General features: G+C 33.1%; 3 protein-coding genes across 3 annotated transcripts; 2 read left to right on the forward strand and 1 right to left on the reverse strand.

Annotated features, from left to right (window-relative positions):
- Nucleotides 1–566: 566 nt before the first annotated feature.
- HELRODRAFT_179383 (hypothetical protein) lies at nt 567–1,897 on the forward strand (the record flags this gene model as incomplete). Its single annotated transcript, XM_009028244.1, has 2 exons — nt 567–602; nt 1,211–1,897. The coding sequence occupies 2 exons, from the start codon at nt 567–569 to the stop codon at nt 1,895–1,897; spliced, it is 723 nt and encodes a 240-aa protein (XP_009026492.1).
- Nucleotides 1,898–7,959: 6,062 nt separating this feature from the next.
- Nucleotides 7,960–12,436, forward strand: HELRODRAFT_157658 (hypothetical protein; the record flags this gene model as incomplete). The annotated part of the gene is made up of 10 exons (XM_009028245.1): nt 7,960–7,989; nt 8,172–8,173; nt 8,582–8,689; nt 9,114–9,194; nt 9,404–9,467; nt 9,924–10,022; nt 10,434–10,515; nt 10,935–11,035; nt 11,219–11,292; nt 12,310–12,436. The coding sequence occupies 10 exons, from the start codon at nt 7,960–7,962 to the stop codon at nt 12,434–12,436; spliced, it is 768 nt and encodes a 255-aa protein (XP_009026493.1).
- A 5,534-nt stretch (nt 12,437–17,970) lies between these two features.
- HELRODRAFT_179385 (hypothetical protein) lies at nt 17,971–23,288 on the reverse strand (the record flags this gene model as incomplete). Its single annotated transcript, XM_009028246.1, has 5 exons — nt 17,971–18,072; nt 19,466–19,537; nt 19,986–20,048; nt 22,808–22,988; nt 23,248–23,288. The coding sequence occupies 5 exons, from the start codon at nt 23,286–23,288 to the stop codon at nt 17,971–17,973; spliced, it is 459 nt and encodes a 152-aa protein (XP_009026494.1).

Consider the following 23,288-nt stretch of genomic DNA (forward strand, 5'->3'; position numbering starts at 1 on the left):
CAAACCTCATGGTGATAACTCAAATGAGATACGGAGAAAATATATGCTTCCCTAAAAGGTATGTCGAGAGTCTCCTGTGGCTAATCACCTTAGTGGATGCTCAAATGCTATAAAGGGGTTTAAGCTCTTCCCTCAAAGAATCTGCTGTGGCTAAATACCATGGTGGAGGCTCAATGCTATAAAGAGGTTTAAGCTCTTTCCTCAGGGGTATGTCGAGAATCTGCTGTGGCTAATTACCATGGTAGAGACTCAAATGCCATAAACAGGAAATAAACATATTTCTCAAAGTTATCTCGAGTGTCAGCTATGGGTAAAATGTCATGGTACGGACTCAGACACCAATTCATTTAAAAAAAAGCACTATATTGAATTCAGGTGAGTGCGCTGGGGTTGGGGCCATTGGTTGGCTACTAGTTCTAGCTACAACTTCTAGTACTCCTGGTCTTCAGTTTGGGTTTTTTTTATATCTACTTCTCGCTAACTCAAATGGATCGGTTTAAAGTATTATTAATATGACCGAACCTAGTAGAATACACATCTATCAACAACTTTTCTCAGATTCCGAGATGGTGGCTCGATGTGGTTTGATTGGAATGTCCCCGGTCGGCGGTGATGATTATGAGATTATTTCCCCTAATAAGACAAATTTAAATAAAACAGAAAATGTAATGATAAACAAAAATAATATTATTATCAATATACATCAATTTTGGCACATTATAGCACCATCTTGGGAGCTGCAGTGCCGTAAAACTTAAAAAAAAAAAAAAATTTCTATGTGGCTTATAACATAATTTGGCTCACTTCCCAAACCATACATGGTTTCGACAAGCTTACACAAACTTACAGTTTTTTTTTTGTTCAAGGCACTATAAAACAATCCCCACATGAATGCTAGTGAAATCAAAAGTCACCATATGTTGATTTTAGAAAAAAAGAAGCTGTCTCCGGCGTTTAAATATTCATTTTGAAAAAACAAGGAACCAATAAATAGGCACAGTGTAAAAATATTTGATCATCTGGTCACAACCAAAACATATCAGTTTGAACACCGAAGATGGTATAGGAATACCGACAAAAGCTTTTCTGTTCTATCCATGGATATAACAGATATCTTAATTTAAAACATTTTCTAAATGAAGAAAATGACGAATTTTTAAATAATGTTATACGTTTCTATTCCAGTGAAGACATTACTAATGCTCGACAGCAAATAATCACAGACATTGAAACCGCAAAGCTGGAATATTTGAAAAATTCAAAAACTGGAACAAAAAAAGAAAAATTCTTGGATATTCTGTCACTAATTAATAACATTGTGAACTGCAAAAAAACTGAAAAAATTCCGTGTTACGTAAGTATTGATGACAAAAAGGTGCCGTCGCATGTGGTAATGTTGCAATTCAATTTCAACATAATATTTTCCAAATTGCATCACATAGAAACTACTCTAAACAATTCTACCAACAAAGCTTCAAATGAGAGTTTGCACAGTCAAAATAATGCAAACATGTTCGACAAGTATAATGAAAATCAACTACTAAATAAAACAAACATAAAGACAGGTGAACCTCCACCTCCTAGTAGTAACAGCTCAAATTTAAATAAATTGCATTGGGCAGATGCAGTTAGATCTCTACCAAGAACCCCTCAACCTACACCTCCTTGGCATTCAGCTGGTGGGAGAAATGCGAACATAGATGTCTTTGAGCAAGAGATGGTGAACAGCGGACAATTCACTGTTGTGGGTCAGTCAAAAAATAAAGCCAACACAGTCAAACAACAAATCAAAAAAATTATAGGCAAAAAAATTACTGAAAATTGTAAACTTAAAGCTGAAAAACTACTAGTAAACAAAACTGTCTACTCAATGAGTAATGTTCAGAACAGATGTTGAAGAATTCTTAACTTCAAATGGGATAAAGGTACTTACTTGTTTCCCAGTCTTCAAAAAATCAGAATTGGAGTCAGAAATAAAAGATCAAACAGAAAAAAACAACAGAGTCAACATCATTCCGCACATGCATTGACGTAAAGATTCACAAAAATGAAAGACCCAAGCATCATACCAAATGACATTATTGTTCGGGAATGGCAATTTAATAAAAACAAACAGCAAAAAAATGTATGACAAAACAAATTTCACAGTGGTTTTTGAAGAGGATGAAGAAGAAGACAACAGCTCACAAGTAATAAAAACATACAAGTTATTCAATGTTGAGAATTGGAATAAAACATATAAAATATTAAGTCTATAGACAATCATTTCAAGTTGTTAAAATTAATGCATATAAATTCAAGAAACCTATTAAATAAATGTGAGGAAATTGATGATCTTTTGAGAACAGTTGTGTTTGATTTTGATATCATAGCTATAAGTGAAAGTTGGTTAAATAAAACAAATGAAAGTCTGATGTGTGATCGCATAGGTGTACTCACGCATGTTTTGGGATTATATATCTAAACCACAATATGTAAGCTTTTGTTTATTTTGTATATATGTATATGATTATATTACGTTTGTTGGTTTATTTATTGGGTATTTATGTACAAACAATTTCGAATGTGACTATGTTCCAAATGATTCTATTCTATTTAACACTCTTGTTAACTTAAAAATTTTCAACTGATCAACAATCATTATCATATTTGTTAAAATTTTTACTTTTTCTCTTGATGACACTACATTTACATGTTAATTTGGATTATTTTCTATTAAGGTTACTGTGCACGATGAGTCTCTTAAAGACTCCCTACAGTAGTCCTGTACCTTTATTTTTCTTTGAGGTCAAATAAAAAAATATTGTATTGTATTGTATAACAGATATCTATAATATATAATAATAATAATATATAATATATATATCCATGGTTCTATCATGCATAAAAAAAAAAAAAATTTTGGTTTTGAACTAAAGAAACTTGAAAATGATTTACGATCAACCGTTAGAAAAATCAAAAATTAAATTGGAAGTTAACAAACGCCGAACATGCTGTGATTTTCATCAATAACTGCATTTCTGACAGTCTTAATCCAATAATATATATATATACATATATATACACATATATATCATTTCTTATTAATTCTTATTGTGTGAGTGTATGTGTGTGGTGTGTGTAAAGATGTGAAGATATAATATTTTATTATATATTTTATTATATTATACATTAATAATATAATACAACATCATTCATTGCAATACAATACACGCATCTGATTGAAAGGTTTATTTATTTTTATTTTATGTACCAATTTGCTATTCATTGTTTTACTAGCTAAATCAATGCATAAATATTTTGCACATGTATATATAAGATATAGATTTTAATAGAGTTAAAGCAGGTAAGTCAAAGTCTAGAAAGGATGACTGGCTTATATGGCTTATCTTATAATAATACATATTTGTACAAAAATACAAGATATTATAATATTGAAATCAATTATTGTATGATTATATACCATTTAAAACTATGTTCGTTATAACGAATATATAACCAAAATATAATAATAAGCAAAAGCAATGTGTACATGTGCACAATTGATATATATAATATATGTACATATAAATGAAATAAATACTTATTCATATATATATAAATATATATATATATATATATATATATGTGTGTGTTGGTAATAGACCATAATTTTTACAATATTCTATAAATTCTACCGAATGTTTGGCGTTAATATGTTTGTAGTTCGTTTTTTCAATTTTTCTCACTTAAGTTTTTTGGTGAACGTTTAGTTTATAAAATTCAAAATAAACTTATTTTTCGAATTCATGCTGCAAATAAGGCCATATTTCGATTCCGAATGAATCATCATCAATGCGGTTGATGTTTATATAGGGAAATATTGATTTTGTCAACATCAATAAACCAAAAATAAATATACAACAAAAAATGACAACCTCACTTCCAACCCGGCGCTTAAACAACAACGAAAACAAAGAAGTAATAAAAATTATCATTGTAAATAGTGACAAAGAAGAATATGATGCTATCCATGAAGAAAAGGAGACCAAAGAAGATGACCATTGACCAGCCAATAAAGAAACCTGACACCTAATTTCCATCTAAGTTCACTTTGACAAAGTCAATCTCCATCTAAATTCATTTTGACAAAGTCAATATTTCCCTATATAAACAGCAGAAAGCACTGATGATGATTCATTCGGAATCGAAATATGGCCTTATTTGCAGCATGAATTCGAAAAATAAGTTTATTTTGAATTTTATAAACTAAACGTTTACCAAAAAACTTTAGTGAGAAAATTTGAAAAACGAACTACAAACATATTAACGCCAAACATTCGGTAGAATTTATAGAATATTGTAAACTATATATATATATATATATATATATATATTATATATATATATATATTTTTTTTATAACAAATACTCACGTGAAATTTACTTTACAACAATCCCATCTCTCCATGAGTTACAGTTACATTTAGATCCAATTTTAAATTAAGTTTGATTGGTTTTTAAATAGGTAAGTTATTTTATTTTAAAATTTTATCACAAAAATGAGTCAATTTAAAGAACTAATTGAGCCCGGAAAGCTTGATGACACCGTTCTGATGGCGAAAGATGTCGTTTCTGTCCATGGTTTGTTATAATATATATTTAAGATAATTTTTTTATTAATTAATTATTAAAATAAATAAATTTTTTAATTAAACAAAATACTTAATCATTTTAAAAAAATTTTCAATTAATTAGATTTAATAAGTTGATTAATTAATATTTAATTTATAATTTCATTAGGGGAATCAACAACTGTTATCATTTATTTTATCACTATCTGCATCTGTTATCTCATCAGTCACTTTATTAATTATTTTGTTTTTATTATTTGAGTTGATTATTTTAATTAATGATTTAATATAATAATAAAAATAATAATAATAATCTAATGCTAATCTCATGATATTATAGTTTAATTTATTTAACTAAATTTAAAATTAAAGTGTAAATGAACTTTTTTTATTTGATTTAATTTTAATATATTAAAAACAAAGTTTTTTATGTAAACATCTCTAATTAACTAGGGTATAAAATTAAATAACTCCTAAATAAAATTTTTATCATAACAATATTGCTGAGCTAACTTAATTAACACACACACAAATTAAGCCATAACTTACTGATTAATTTGACTGATCTTATAAATTTGACCCACAAAGGTTGTTTAGTTAGAAAGCATGTTGATTCAAACTCCCCCGACAGCATACAACATGCTCCATTTACCCTCTTCCCGAGCCCAGTGCCAAAGAAATGCTTCCTCGAAGCCTTGGCTATTCAAAGGGAGGTACAGCTGATGTTGCACAATATTGCTCATGACTATCAATTCTTGAAGGAAGCATTAGCGAGGCATTAAATTTTTTTTTCATTTTTTTCCTTGATTATAAATATTTCAATTTTAATTAATTCAGTAAGTAAGCGTGTTATGTGGGTAGTCAGGGTAGATTTTTGGTATGTACTTTACATAAATGCGTGTACATTTTTATACTTAATGGTAAAGTTATGTTCTCCAATTGAGCCAGTGTTTTTAAATTATTAGAATGATACATGGGTTGTGGATGGCAAACTTAGTCCATTTTTTATATGGTATACTTATGGTTAACAGTTGTTTTATAATTTATTGAAAATATTAAACACTGTTCAATGAAATTATTCAATTTTAAATTGAAAATTTAAAAAATATTTTTCATGAGAATGTTGGCACCTTTGGTTTTATAAGCTTTTAGCATAGATGATGTGTTTTCATTTATATCTTATTTGCATTATTGATAAAAATCTTTGTCCGTTTGTAACTTTTGCCAGCGTGGTGAAGGTTGATGAATTCACGAGGAACATTTGGAATATTTTTGAAACAGTTACTAAGGAGAATATAGTGAAAGTAAGTTTGGTTGTTGTATGTGATGATGTGTGCGTGTGTTGTGCGTGTGTTTGTTGTTGTGTGTTGTGTGTGTGTGTATGTGTGTGTGTGTATGTGTGTGTGTGCGTGAAGGTAAATGGTGATCCAAATTATTTCTGAATTATCTAATGTGTCAATGTTATAACTAACACAAAAATATTATGTTACATAATTAATTGATATCACCTTGCATTTATGCACACACTTGTACTAAACATCATGTTCCTATGCTCAGTCTACATTTTTTATTTAAAAACAAATTAATTTTCAATGCTGATATTTGAATCCTCTGAACTTTGGAAAAGTGTAATTGACCTTTAACCTTTTAACTTTTTACGAATTTATTTTGTGGAAGTGACATTAGCACTGGATAACCAATATAACAGTTAAGTTTTCTTTATGACAACTTGATCTGACCCTACTAATGAATGCTATTTTTCTTTATAGAAATGTTTTTATACTCTTTGGTATTAACATTTGTACGTGTTTTTTTTCCAAAGCCTGTAAGCTTGGCAATGATCAGGTCTGACTACATGATCGATTCCAAAATTCGCAACTGCTCGACGATATGCAAGAACGTGCAGTCACTGCAGACCCAACCAGACACCACTACTGATACTAAATTCATCGTCAACCTCGACGTTAAAAGCAACGCCTCCTCTAACAAAACAGCCTCCGACCAAACAATCTCCAGTAACAACAACATCAACACTGACTCCAACAGTGCAGACCACAGTGATGGTCTCGACTTGAAGTTGGTTGAGAATTTCATGGAGTCGTACGAGTCGTACCCTTGCGACGTAACCTTGAAGCAAGTCGAGGTGAACACCATGTCGGCCAGCTTTCCTGGACTCGCTCAGAACCTTCATGAGTACCACAGGTAGGTGGTATTCATTACGGAAATGTTGATGTCGATTGGCATGTCAGAATGACTGCTTATGATGAGAACTTAGCAAGGCAAACGTTTACATTTTCATGTCCAAGACATAGCACAATAACTAACAGATGAATGATGTATCATTGTCATGTGATGATGCGGTCACGTGATGATGTGGCCATGTGAAAATGATGATGATGATGATGATGTCATGTGACACGTTATTACGTTATCTGTACGTCGTCATTGTCATGTGATATTATCATGTATTATTTGAAATTGGACCTTTGTGCTGTTGAGTGTATTCATAGCGAGTTATTTATTTTCATATCATAGTTTCAAGTGTCAGATTGTTTGCTCTTTTCTAACGTTATCAACATCAAGCTTCACAATGTCCTCCTGTTGTTTGTTATAATGACAAACAAAATGGTTCAAGTTGTAAATAAATTGCTGAAGTCGAAGGGCTAATTTTACTTGAGGTCATTTCAGGCTAACCCATTATTTCCTCCAATCTGTCTGTCTTGCTGTCTATATCTCAAATGTATAGCTTCATCTTCTTCATCATCTTCTTTATCAACTTCTTCATTTTTTTCATCATCTTCTTCATCATCATCGTCATCATCTTTTTCTTCATTTTCTTCATCATCATCTTTATCATCATTTTCATCATCATCTTCATCCTCATTTTCATATCACTATCATCTTCATGATCATCATCTTTATCACCATCATTTTCATCATCATCATCTTCTTCTTCCTTATCATCTTCTTCATCATCATTTTCTTCTTCATCATCTTTATCTTTTTCATCTTCATCTTTTTCATCTTCATCTTTTTCATCGTAATCTTCTTCATCGCAATCTTCATCATCATCTATCATTACCATCACCAGGTTCATCATTTCGAAAGGGCATAGTCCTGAATGTAATGAAAAAGTGAGCGACTAATCTATTTTCTGGTTTAGCTTTAGATAGTTGGGAGAATGAATGAATGAATTAACAATGGTTGAATGAACGAATGAATGAATAAGCTATAAACTATAAATGAACGAACGAACGAACGAACGAATGAAAAAATGAATGAATGAATTAATTAAATAATTAATTAATTAATGAACGAATGAACGAATAAATGAACGAACGAATGAATGAATAGTGCTTGTGATAATGTCGACAATGTTTGATATAAATAATGATGATGATAATAATGATAAAGATATTGACGATGATAGTGATGATGGTGATAATAGTGACGGTGATGATGATGATGATGACGATCTGAACCCAGGTACCAAAGAATGAGGCAGCGGTTTGTTTCGCCAACGGGTTGATCACTGCATGGAAATCCTACAAAAATGAGAAGTCAGATGATGACGATGGCGATGATGATTATGACGATGGTGATGATGATTATGACGATGGTGATGATGACGAAGATGGTGGTTATAATGAGGATGATGATGATGGTAGCTTGGTATACTGCGATGATGATAACAATGATGGTGGTGCGTGCTGCTGATTGTCAATTAAATGAATTTAATGAATTATGAGTGAGCCACTAAACGATGAGTGAATGAATGAATGAATTTATAAATGAATGAATGAATGTGTGAGTGAGTGAATAAATGAATGAATTAATTGATTAATTGCTAAACAAATAAATAAGCTATGAACAACCAAATGAATGAACTAGATAACGAACAAGTGTGTGAATGATTGAAGGAAGGAACAAACAAATAAAAGACTCCACGCATTCACCTTAACCTCCAGGGCAGTGATTCTTTTCCTGGTCTTCGAGGTCGAGCGCAACATATACGACCAGCGTAAACTTGAGGTCCTCATCTCGAAGACGCGCCCCGAGGTCAAGGTCATTCGAAGGTCACTGGAGTACATTCACAGGCATGCCTACATGAACGAGAAGGATCGGAAGCTTATTGTGTTAGTTAGTGTTTGTTGGCAGTAGATGGTGGAGGTGATGAGGATGATGATGATGATGATGGTGATGGTGAGGCTGTGATGGTGACGGTGACGCTGATAATGAGATGGTGATCGTGATAGTGCTGGCGATGATGATAATGATGATGATGAAGCTTGAAGTTAATATTACGTTGTAATGATAATAAAATAATCATGGATCATGATTGTGAATTAAATTGTATTATTCATTCATTCATTTATTCATTTATTCATTTATTCATTCATTCATTCATTCATTCATTTAATCATTCATTCATTCATCCATCCATTCATTTCATTCATAACATTCATAAATGATATCATCATCATCATGATCATAACTCAGGGACAACTTAGAAGTAGCCGTGGTGTACCAGCGTTCCTGCTACAAACCTCAAGATTTTTCCGGTGGAGCCTCACTCTGGAAGTGTAGGATGATGATGGAGAGGTGGTGATGATGATGATGATAGTGATGATGATGATTATGACGATGATGATGATTATGACGATGATGATGATGATGACGGTAATGATTACATTTAGCTATGATTATTATGATGATGATGTCGGTAATGATGTTCTTGATGATGATGATGATGATGGTGATGGTGGCAAACGTTATGAATGATTCTACAGATCACAGGCCATCATGTGTCCAAGTGCTGGCTATCATTTGGCTGGTACTAAAAAAGTTCAACAGGTTGGCTGGTTGGTTGGTAGGTCGGTTGGTTGGTTGGTCGGTTAGTTGGTCGGTTGGTTGGTTGGTTGGTTGTTTGGTTGGTTGGTTGGTCGGTCAGTTGGTTGTTTGGATAATTGGTTGGTTGGTCGGTTGGTTGGTTGGTTGGTTAGTTTGTTGGTTGATTGGTTAGTTGGTTGGTTGTTTGGATGGATGGTTGGTTGGTTTGTTGATTTGTCTTGTCACCAGCCATCCTGATCGCTGTATATAAATTTGTTACACGGTTTTCATCAACTGTGTTCGTGGACTGTGTAATAAATTAATAAATATTCATTGAATTCGTTTTTTTGTAGTAAATTAGATGAGAAATCAATGAATTGCTTAGCAGCAGTTGGCAAATACTTCAATATATAAATATATATATTTCATAAATTATTTTGTTTTTTGTATTTTAATTTTTTAAAATCTAATTTCTCGAAGGTTCTTTCGAAGCCGGGAATGTTGGAAAGGTTCGTGAAGGACACCAAGATGAGGGAAAGAATAAGAAGCACCTTTGCAAGTCAATACGAACTGGACAGGGTTTGTTTAACATCTAACTTTTTTCCATTTTCTTTTACTTATTTTTGTTCTGTTTATGTTCTTGAAGTCTTCTTCTTGGCACGTGTTTCTCATTTTGTGATTTTTGAAAAAAGATTTCTGAATGTGTGATTGTTTGTTTTGCATTAATTCATTTCGAATGCATTATTTCATTATTAATGCATCCTTTCATTGAATACGTTGTGTCTTCATTCATTTATTCATTCATATCAATTAACTTTTAGTCTTTTACCCATTCATTTACTGATTGAAGTTTCAATTGACCGCGGTTCATCTTGTTCTTTCATTCATTGATCTTCATTCATGTTCCCATTCACTTGTTCACCATTTGTTCATTCATTCAATTCATTCATCATTTCATTTTATTCCTTCCTTCCTTCATTCATCATTCAGAATCCAGCAGGAGACAAAGCCCTGCAAATGGCCATTGAGAACCCGAACAGTTTCGTTGTCAAGCCACAGAGAGAAGGAGGAGGTGCAAGTCAACCAACCAATCAACCAACCAGTCAACCAACCAATCATTCAACCAACCAGTCAACCAATCAATCAACCAACCAATCATTCAATTAATCAATCAACCAGTCAACTAACCAACCAACCACTCAACCAACCAGTCAACTAACCAATCATTCAACCAACCAGTCAACCAACCAATCAACCAACCAATCATTCAATTAATCAACCAACCAGTCAACCAACCAATCAACCAACCATTCAACCAACTAATCAACCAACCAATCATTCAACCCACTAATCAACCAACCAATCAACCTATCATTCAACGAATAGTTCAACCAATCATTCAACCAACCAGTTAACCAACCATTCAACCAACCATTAAACCAATCATTCAACCAATCATTCAACCAACCATTCAACCAACCAATCTACCAGGCAACAACACATACGGCCAGGATATAGTTGACCTTTTGACCTCCATCAAGGACTCAGACGAGCGTCTGTCCTTCATCTTGATGGAGCGAATCAGCCCCATGGTGGTCTACAACTTCCCCGTCATCGCCAACGAAACCTCCCTCCCCACTCCCTGCCACTCTGCCACCGACGTTCAGTGCGAAACCACACCACCACGACAACCACCAAAAGTTGCGTCAGTCATGTCATCACCACTGGCATCATCAGAATCCTCCACCCCATCTTCATCATCATCATCAAGTGAGGATGTGCTGAAGCAGCAGAAAGTTAAGCTGACGGAGATGGTGTCTGAGTTGGGTGTCTACGGAGTACTCGTTGGGTGAGTTGTTGGTGTGGTGGTGGTTGTTTTTGATGAGAGGGCGTTGTTGTTGATGAGATGGCGTTGTGTGTAGTTGTTGTTGTTGTTGCTGTTAGTATATTTGTCGTTGTTTTATCATCTGTTGTCGAATTACATAGAAACCTATGTTATGTATTGTGTTTGAAATATCAGCTGTGATACATCGTGCGTGTGACGTTTGAAACTTTGAACCATCGTGTTGTCTCAATCTTTCTTATTTTCTCACCACACCACTACTTCAACTCGCATTCAAATATTTATTATTATGACAAACAACAACACGTAAACTGAACAGTTACGAAAAAAAATCATCAGCACCATCCATATCAGCCTGAAACTGCACGCTTTTGTTTGACAGGAACAACTCCACCATTCCATTTCATTTCCATTCCAATCAGCCACTCCCATTTTCTTCACACTCCAGTGTAGTTGTTCCCGTCCTCTTGCATCTACTTATGTTCCTGAAATCATTTATACGCAACAAATTATAAGTACTGCTAGCAGTAAAACACTAGTTGTTGTTGTTGCTGTTATTGTTGCTGCTGTTGTCGTTGTTGCTGTTATTGTTGCTGCTGCTGTTGTTGTTGTGTTGTTGCGGTTGTTGTTGTTGCCGTTGTTGTTGTCGTCGTCGTCGTTGTTGTATTGTAGTAGTAGCAACATTGACAAGCAGTCAAACGAGTCGTGTTTAAGAGGGTCTTTCGATGCAAACCTTTCGCAGAAATTTTTGAAAGATGATTTGCTTTTCGTCGGAAAAGTTGTTGCAACTATTTATTCCCCTAACTTTTAGGAAAGCCGCGTAAATTTAGTTTGTTGAGATGTTCCCAATTCGGTGTGAAATTTGCATTCCCAGTAAATCTTCCCTGTTTCTTCTGTCATAATTAGATACCCCTACTAACAATAACATGCCGTGACAACAAAAACATCGTGACGTCAACTACACCATCACATTCACGCATCATTAGCAACAACAACAACAACATCAACAACGCGCTTCAACAGATCAAAGTCCAAGATAATAATGAACGAACAGTGCGGGTACTTGCTGAGAACGAAAAATGCCGACACCAATGAGGGTGGGGTTGCCACGGGCTATTCTGTACTAGACTCCCCGTATCTACTTGACTGATTGATTTGTTGGTTGGTTGGTTGGTTGATCGGTTTATTGATTGATTGATTGGCTGACTGGCTGGCTGGCTGCCTGGCTTGCTGGCTGATTGATTGATTGATTGATTGATTGATTGATTGATTGATTGATTGATTGATTGATTGATTGATTGATTGATTGATTGATTGATTGATTGATTGATTGATTGATTGATTGATTGATTGATTGATTAGTCGTTATCTTTGACATCATCTTCATCATTGTCAGCATTAATTAACGTTATCTTCTTCATCATCATTATTATTGCTTTTCTTATCACCTTCATCTTCTACCACATCACACACACACACACACACACACACACACACACACACACACACACACACACACACACACACACACATATATATATATATATGAAGTATATTTTACTTAAAAACACTATGGATTAAATTGGATGTATTTATAATTACTACTTAGGTTAAAAGTGTACTTGATTGTCGTTTGTACTTTTTAGTTCCACCCATGGTTCCACCTAACTAGTTAATTATTTACAAATTGTTTATTATTGTTAATGGTTATCTTAATTATTTTGTTAAGTCTTAATTATTATTATTATTATTATTATTTAGTTTTTGTTAGTTTATTGCTATTTTTCATTGAAGTAGGACTATGTTACTAGTTACTTTTAAATTTTTATTAATTTAGTTTTGAACTTGTACTTGTCAATCATGGAAATGTTTTTATTCAATAATATTTAAGGCTTTTGTTTGTTTAAATTTCTTTTGAAATCAAAAAAAATGTTAAAGAATAACAAATTAATTGCCTGCGGAGCGTACGTATTCGAAAATTCTTCGAGTTTCTAACCATAGATTATTGTGTCTATGTTAACTTAAGTGCAATAATAAAGCAAAATTTTTCACACGGCTCGTTGGTCTAGGGGTATGATTCTCGCTTAGGGTGCGAGAGGTCCCGGGTTCAAATCCCGGACGAGCCCTACTTTTTTTTCATTCGTTTACTCGAATAATTATATTTTAATTATAATTTGAATATTAATTTCGATGCTCACCAAACAACAATGTTAGAATTCTTTAGACTTGTGTAATAGTGTTATGTTTTTTTTATTCCGAATTCTTGCTCTAGCGAAATATTGATTCTGCTCCTAAATTAAAATTTCATCTCTTGAAGTATTTCGGTGTGTCGTTATAATTTTGTTCTATTAAAAATAATTCCTAACTTATTAAATGTTTTAAATGCAATTGAATACTAATTAAAACTGCATCAAAAACCGCCTCATTTGCAACAAAATTAAAGCTGAAAACCGCGAAAAACTCAACGGCTCTCAACTCAAGAAAAAAGTTACAGCTTTTCAAAAAGATTCACAACAAAGGCGTAAAGAAAGCGGCGTGTCAAAGCTAAAACGCCGTAAAAAGAATTTGCATGTTGCCTTTGCACAAAAAAGTTCTAGAACCGGCCATGCCAGCCAATTAATTAGAAACCTCCGCTTCTTCATTGCCGCGGGACCACCACACCGTAAATCCTGCCCTGTAAAAAAATTGCAATTGTTATTATTTTGTTAATATAATTATCTTGGTTTTTTTTTATCATTTTCTTCTTTTTTTTCATTCCTCAACTTTCGTAAACGTTCGTTGCCTCTTGAAGTGAGACAATGAAGTTTCAGTGCTCTTGGGAAATGACCTCAAGAGAAAAATTTCTAAAAAACAACTCTAAAAATAATTCGAATGAATTTTATTTTCCCCTTTCATCGTCAGCTGATTTCTTGCTTGCGTGTTGATAAAGAAGCTTCAAGTTGTCACGTGATGTAATTGTATGATGTCACACGTCAACTTTACTCTGATTGGCTTCTGACAGAAAGCGGATGGAATTTTAAATTTTCAAATGACGCCTGTTGTTTTGATGCTAGTGATTGTAGTAGTGGGATGATGATAGTGATGATGCTGATAGCGTTGATGACCATTGTGACGATGATGTCGTGAAAAATGATGATAATGATGATGTCGGCGATGCTGATGACGAAGATGGTGAAAATAAAATAATTTCTTTGCATGTTGTGATGATGTTTTACTAAGCAAGTTTACTTTTTGACATTTTCATTAAAACTTTAAACTAACACGCTTTCTAATAAAAAAATTGAAACATTTAATTTTAATAACTATCTAAATCATTTCGAATTCAACAGTATCGTACCACTGGAACCATTAAATGGAATAGACTAGCGTATGTTTTGTTGTTCGCAGATATAGTTACGATTCGTTCGCCAGGATAAAAATTGAACCAACCTCTTCAAACCACAGAAAGGAGTGTTTTGCTAATAGAGAATATGTTGTTTTTCTTGTTGAAGGAAGGTTGAGTTTAGAAATTAATTACTGCCTTTCATGTCAAATGCTAACTAAATATAACGAGTAAAAGTTAATAAGCACTTGATCATGAAATAATATTTGCCAACGGCAATAAACTTCTTTACATAGTTTAACTGCAATCAAACAAATGTCAGGTTGAATATAAACATGTGTAAATCATAAGAAAAAAATTTTTTTTATGTGTATGCATATATGTATATTCACATACACACACATACATATACATACACAACACACTAATACATTTGCTTACAGACACACATATATACGCACACATACTTTTACATACACACATATATATTTGCTTATAGACCATACATTTGCATACACACACAAACAGACATATGTAAACATACACATAAACATAAACATACTTATAGACTAATGTGTTTATAGACACACAAACACACACATATATTTAAACACACGCACACATTTGCAAGCTCACACATACACATACACACACATGCATGATGCATCAGTACAGGAACGACGTGTACCCTTATCTAACCATTTCAAATGCTTATGAGAATGATAGATAAAAAGAAAGTAACTGAAATGAAAGAAAAAAAAGAAAAAGTATAAACATTGTATGGAAGAAGATGTTGGTGTGAGATGATGATGATGAGGAGGAGGAGGAGAAGGAGGAGGAACAAGAGGATGGAAAAGGAAAAATGGGGTGGAAAAAAGATCATATGCTGTGAAAATTTTTAACTCTATATAAATGATAAGAAATAAAAATAAAAAAAATGAAAGTATAACAAATGAAAATCACAAAATAATACAAAAAGATAGAAGAAAAATTAGAGAAAATAATAAATAAAATGAAAAAAAAGGAAAAGAAAGAGAGAAAGAGATAAAGAGAAAGATAGAGAGAGAAAGAGAGAGAGAATAAAGGAAAGAAGCATGAATGTAGTGTAGCATATATGTCTTTTGTGTTCTCCACTGATAACCTACTTCTGACTTCAGGCCAACATACAGACCATTACTGAAAATATAATAGCTTTTGTGTCTATGTTTCTGCTTCTTTGCTTTTATATCTATGCTTGTGCGTCTGAGTCGTCGTGTTTATGACGTTTGTGTGGATTCGTATGTGTGTGTTAGTGTGTGTTAGTGTGTGCATCAGTATGCGTGTGTGTGTGTGTGTGCGTGTGTGCGTGTGTGTTTCTGTTATGTGTGTGTATGATGTTTGCTTGAGAAAATCGTTTGCTGTATGTGTGCTTACACGTAATAATAACGACACACAAATTGTCTAAAGAATGAACATAAATTTTGAAATGAGTAGCCAGTCCTTAAATCGTTATATAAAAACATCAATGACATTAAAATATTAATATCAAATATGAAATTATTGAAGTTATAACCTAAATGATATAACCCAATATCAGTAAATAATTACATGAACAAAATTATCGAAAAAATACAAAAAAAAATTGTTTAATAAATTTCCCAGCAGACCAAGCTGAGATCAGATAATTCCGTAGAAAAGCATGTGCAGCGACGATGTAAACAACCAACAATAGTGTTACCAACTTAAAAATTAGAAACATCAGGAGATTAAAAAAAAAGTCACGACAAGCAAGGAAGCAATCTAAGATACGAAAACAACACCATCAGCTACAAAACAGCAACCGCAAGAAAACAATAGCCACAACTTCGACGACACTGAAGCCACAACTTCAACGACACTGACAACACCAGCGACATCGGCGACAAGAACGTCAATAACAAAAGAGTTCGCTGAAAGAGAGAGGCATGAAGCGAGGAGGCAAGCAACCCATCACTAATGCAGTGTGAAAAGCAGTACTAATCCCCTGAAAGACGAGCAAAGTGGCCACATACAATAGATCCTTCTTTGCGCTTCAGAGGTGTTAACAGCCAAACTAACGCCTATTTTCGCATCTTTGGCTTTCTATAAATACATACGTATATACATTCAATAGGCGCGCATATATATATATATATATATTTATATATATATATATATATAATACATATATATTACGTGGGGACTGTCTGATGTGCAGTTGTTTAAAAATATCGCCGCATAGCAGGCATTGTTCAATTTGCAATTGAGTTTTTCAATTCTTCGTTTCATTATCAAGTTTGTTCAGTTCATAAACAAAATTTTTATTCATTGTTTGCGTTTTTGTTTAAATATTTATGTACGTTCCAACATAAGAAGCTTTTTTCGGCAATCATTTGTCATCATCAGTGGTTAATACGGATGTTGTTTTATGTGTCTGTTTATATAGGTTTCGAGTGACTTTGTTAATAAGTGACTTCTTCACTAAGTCATTTTATTCGAATTCTGACTTGGTTAGTCGATAGGACCGCAGTCTATGTTCCACGAGCAAAGATTCTGTAATTCTTAGAATGTGTGGATTGTTGTTGTAGTCATTTATTTCTATGTTAGGGTCAAAAAGTCACACACACACACACACACACGCACGAACACACACACACGCCACATTCGTTTTTATACACGCACATACACACGCACACGAACATACGCGCACATACATGCATACATACATACACATATATACAAATACACACACACTCATCAGGTTAACATTATTCAAAGCTTTTTCTACAGTCTTTACTTTTCTTTACCTCACGACTGACGATGCCGGCAAATGATCCATTCACTTCACTCTTCTAACTGTGCATGTGTGTATGTGTGTGTGTGTGTGTGTGTGAAATATGAGTACACTAGAGGTTGATGCACGTGTGAGATTTATTGTGTTTAAGGTGTACGTGCGTGTACACGTGTGTGTGCTGCATGTATTTTAAAAATTTCTATGCATTTTCATAACACGATATTATTTTATTTATTTCATGACATTATTTATATAATTGGTACTAATTTAATAACAATCAAGTACGCTTACTAAGATGACTCCAATATCGTATGTTAATTATAATATATTATGTTAATTAGCTACCCTATATCTGATGCACAAATTTAATTCTTAACTATATACAAATAATCAAAATGTTAGCAATATTTGTGTTAGTAATTAAAAATATATAGTAAAATTTTATAAAAATTTTAATAAATATTTATGACACTATATTCAGTTTATGAAAAAATTGTACAGCATAAATAATAATTATTTAAATAATTAATAATTATAAATATGATCATAATAATTATGACCACAGGAATGGTCAACATTCACAGAACAAATGGAAATAAGTGGGCGATGATGCAATGAGGTCTAGGACACTTCCTGTCTGATGAATTCTTTTCTTCAATTTCTTCTTCGTTGCCTAAGAATTAAAAAATTACATAAAAAAACTAAAAATTTTGACAATCAAAATAGTTTATTAAATTTATACAAACATGCGTACAAACATATACAAACAGACACAAACACATGCACATAAACCTGCTCACACACAAACATATACAACACATACAACAACATGCACATACAAATAAACATACATATACAACAACATCCACAATAAAACAAACAAACACGCACAAACAAACAAATGCGCACATACAAACAAACATGCACAAACAAACAAACAAGCAAACAAACATGCACATGCAAACAAACATGCACATACAACATCATGAACTCACAAAAATACACAAACAGTCAAACACTTGAACAATCTTAAGGATGCATAAACGCATGCATGCATAATCTCATGATCCTGGCAATAAAGATTAATACTGTTTTCTATGGCTTCCAACAATATTTCTGCGAATTCGTCTGCTGATAATATTCAATGTTTTTGAAGCTTCTGAAGTTTTGTCTGCAATTATTATCAGACATCTATCTCTATTTATGTGACAATTGGTTGCGTGATTGTTCATAATAAACTACTCTTCTTATTAACATCAGTTTTGTTTATATCACGATGCGATAGAAAATCAAATTAAAATGTTTATATTTGATTTGAATATATAGTCTCAAGCTAAATGTTTAAAGATAGTCTCAAATTTTTTATATTGCTTCAAATAATATTCGTTTGATTAATTTTTTTCACCACGATAATTCCCCAATTTCACACAAGATTTCAACAAAAAATATTCACGCAAAGTAAAACAAATTTATTCTCTCTCTCTCTCTCTATCTCTCTCTCTCTCTCTCACACACACACACACACACTTACACACACACACACATTTATTATAAACCTTACAAATACATTTTTAATTTTGCATGTTCAGTCAGTTGAACGTACCACATCAATATTTCTTTGAAGTAAAATTTTTTCCTCGCATTTAAAATAAACATTTGAAAAACATTTATAATAAAAACGTGAAATGTAAAATATAAAATTTTTAAATATATTAAAATTCAACAGCTCAAAAAACTTGAAAGTAATTTGCCCATATTCAACAATTATTTAAAAAACCTCGATATCTCAACAAACATACATTTTTGAAAAAAGTGCTGATACACGCGCACGGGCTTGCATAGTAATATCATCTTTTATACTCACACATGTGTACATTTACACGTACATGATTCTGTATATACACACACACGCACACACACATACAATTTACATGCACACACGCACATTTTCATGCACACACACACGCACATACACGCAGATAGACAAAGAGATGCAGATACGTACAAACGAACGATAATGCAATTTTCTTTTTCCTCATTTTTATCATAGTGCATACATCATTAACCTCAGTCTCACCTCCACACTCACCCAACACATGCCCGTATTTTTCTTCCAACACACTCCCTTCTTGCTTTCTCTGTAATTTCGTAAAAATTTATTTATTTTGTTTGAATGTGTTAAATTGCGCTAATTAATCATAAAAACAATTTATTCAATCCTATGAAATCATTCACAAACACACGCACGCACACACACACACACACAACAACAAAAACGTTCACACACACATGCATACGCACGCATGTACACATAACACGCTAAGATAAGAACCTTGTACATTCACACAAACACTTGCACGTACACAAAAAACAAACAAACGTACCTACGTAGATTTAAATAAAAAATGACATAGATAAATGCATGCGTACATTAAATACAACGAGATACACACATGTGCACGTATACAAAGCGGTATACAAAAGTACAGACAAAAAAATATTTCTTCAAATAAAAAAGCATGCACGTAAGTACAAATCACTTTAATTTATTCAACGAAACCTAACCAGCCCACATGCATCACTCACCTTCGATAGGAGCAACAAATATTCAGCTATATTCAAGCAAACAAACTTCAATGTTGTGCCTACCTATTCAACGAGTAGAGCATTTCAAACGTGCAAACGAAAGATAGGCATGTGAAAACCGCAGTAACCTACGCACACACACACCAACATAATAACGAAAAAAAAGAACAATTACCAAATCACACACATCCACACACACACACACTCGCACGCAGACATTCGCGTGCGCACAAGCACCTAACCAAACACACACATACACACATGAACGTTAAAGAACACACACACACAAACAAAAACATTCATTCGCGCGCACATAAGCACCTAAACACACACATACATACACACACGTACACACACGTACACACACTCACACGCACACGTACGCACACGCAAATCCACCACAGACCACTCATAACGTTATGGGGGGACTGACACGAACATGAGGAGGTGGAGGTGACGAGCAGTCTGCCATCCATCTTGCCTTCCCGCTCTTGACGGCTCTGCGCACGCGCAACTATCGATCACATGACCGGGTCGCTTCTGACGTCAGCCCGGTTATTATTATTTTTTATTATTGTTGTCGTTTCCATGACTACTGTTTTTCTTATTCTTCTTATTATCATTACTACCATAATTCTAATAAGGATAATAAAAATGAAATAATAAAAGTAATTTATTTATATTAATAATAATAAATATTATTATTATTGCTATTATTAATAATAATAATAGTTATTATCGGTATTATAATTAATAATTATTATTATTATTATTCATTTGCTGATTTGCTAATTAATTAGTTTTAATTAAAAGAACAATTTCAAATCAAATTAAAAATTTTAATCAACAAATTGTATTAGTATCTTTCTTTATTTCTTTCTCCTCTTTCTCTCTATCTTTTGTTAAAACATCAACAACATCAAGATAACACCAACAACATCAACATAACATCAACAACATCAACATAATATCAACAACAATACAACTTGGCAAATTGATGCAAAACTCCAACACATCGTGTAGTCGGCAGCAACATCTTATAATAGCACTCTCCAATTTCTTATTCTTCATGCAACACGAACACAACAACAAAATGCATTAGAAGCAGTGACAACATCTTTAGCAACGAAAACAACTTTGCAATGACAACAAAATAGCAACAACAATACAGCATAAAGTAGCAGCCAACATGATGAGACCTGCACACATCAACATTAAAAACATTACAACAATAACACGATGTAATCCTGAAGGGCAGTGGATGTTTCTACTGATTAGATGCATGCACGCACACACACACACATACACACACACACACACACAGATACACACAATGCACAATTTTCATCATCGACTTATTGCAACCGAGTTAATATTTTTGTGCATGTGTTTGTTTGTTTGTGTGTGTGTGTGTGTGTATGCACGTTTGAAAATGTGCGTGAAATTTTATAATCATATAATAATATGTGAATGCATTTTATATGTACAATTAGGTGTTTGTGTATTCGTGGGAGTGTATGAAAATTGATGTATGCACAATGTACTTGTGTGATTGCGTGCACGTTGTATTTGTGTGCACGTTGTATGTGTGTGCACGTTGTATGTGTGTGTACGCTGTATGTGTGTGCATTTAGGAAAGAGTTTGTGCAAAAACCAATTAATAGTTGTGCGTGTCTGTGCATGTGTGTGTGTTTTGCAGTGTATAACGAGGAGTTTCTTAGAAGACTTAAGTATGTGTGTACGTGAAGGTACGTGAGTGTATGTTAGTTGTACGTGAGTGTACGAGAGTGTACGTGAGGGTACGCTAGTGTACGTCAATGCATATGCGGGTATTTGTAAATGTGTTATAACAAAAAATTGTCCATTTTTCTTTGCGGAAATTATGAATTTTGGGCATTCATCCAGTGGGAAGATGGAGTGGAGGTGCAAAAAGTATTTTCAAAATTTTATTTAAAAACTGTTTTATAAATTTAGAAAAATTCAACATTTTTGTGATATTTAACTTTCTCATATTTGATTTACTCTTCATATTTAATTTTTTTTAATTTTAATTCTAGCATAACAAATAAACGAGTAAACAAAATAAAAATTCATTGCTCAAATGGACGAGCCAGAAAAATACAGGCTGAAGAAATTCATTGCGATGGCTTGAGAGAAAAAAGTTGTTCACGTGTGAGTTAGTTTGTGCGTGTGTGTGTGTGGGTGTGTGCGTATGTATGTGTGTGCGTGTGTATGTGTGTGCGTGTGTTTGTTTGTGCTCTGTGGATGTTAACGTTGGAGTGTGTTCTCATGTCTGGGCATTTGTTTATTATTAATTTCGGATTATGCTGTTTTAAAATTAATTATTTTTCTTTAGAAGTTTTTGTTTTTATTGTAAATCGACAATTTAATAATGTTTCATTGAATGTAATGAAATGGCAATGTATTTATTTTAAATTTCAATCTCGATGGTTATTTTTAAAAATGTTTTTTGGCGTTGTACAAACAAAAAAGTCGTTTTAATTCTAATCAAAAATTAAATGTAACGAGTAAATACTCGTTACATTTAACTTCAATACATTTGTAAGTAAGAACGCGCTTAATAAATCATTTGAACTGCGAGAATATTTCAAACAACAATTGATGAAACGCGATGTTCGTGAGAAACAAATTTCATCTAGTAAAAATATGACTTGATTTCATCTAGTTTTACAAATAATTAATTATAAGTACTCGCTCCTGGGTGTGTGTTTGTATTTATCTAAATGCAGATTTAGGCGTATGTGTTTAACTAGTCAATTAATTAATCTATTTATTCTTTTTTTAAATACGTAAATTCTTACTCCGTTATTATTACTCCACATCCATTTTATAATAGTGCCTGGCATGTTGTAACTCTTTCTGCCTCTGTCAGGTTCTGGTTTTTTAAAGAATAATAAAAAAAATTTTGCAACAAGATAATTAATATCACAAAAAAAACAATGAAGTCTGTGTTGGTGACAGTGCTTATGTCCGTGTGAAGTCCTGGAAAGTTTATGAGCAAGTTTGTGTGTGTATGTTTTTGTGCATGCATGTTTAAACGCTTGCATGGTGTGTGTGGATATATTTTATCTCACTCTCTTCTTATATCGGTGCGTGTGTGTATGCGTGTTGAAGTATATGTACGTGTGTGTGTATGTGTGTGTGTTAAAATATGTGCACGTGTGTGTATGTGTGTGTGTGTTTGTGTTAAAATATGTGTACGTGTGTGTAAGAGTGCGTACGTTCATGCAAAAGGACTGACTGCTTCTTCCTTATCTTATTTATGCGGTCTGATTTTGCCAT

Source organism: Helobdella robusta (assembly GCF_000326865.2).
Source record: "Helobdella robusta unplaced genomic scaffold HELROscaffold_54, whole genome shotgun sequence".
NCBI lineage: Eukaryota > Metazoa > Annelida > Clitellata > Rhynchobdellida > Glossiphoniidae > Helobdella > Helobdella robusta.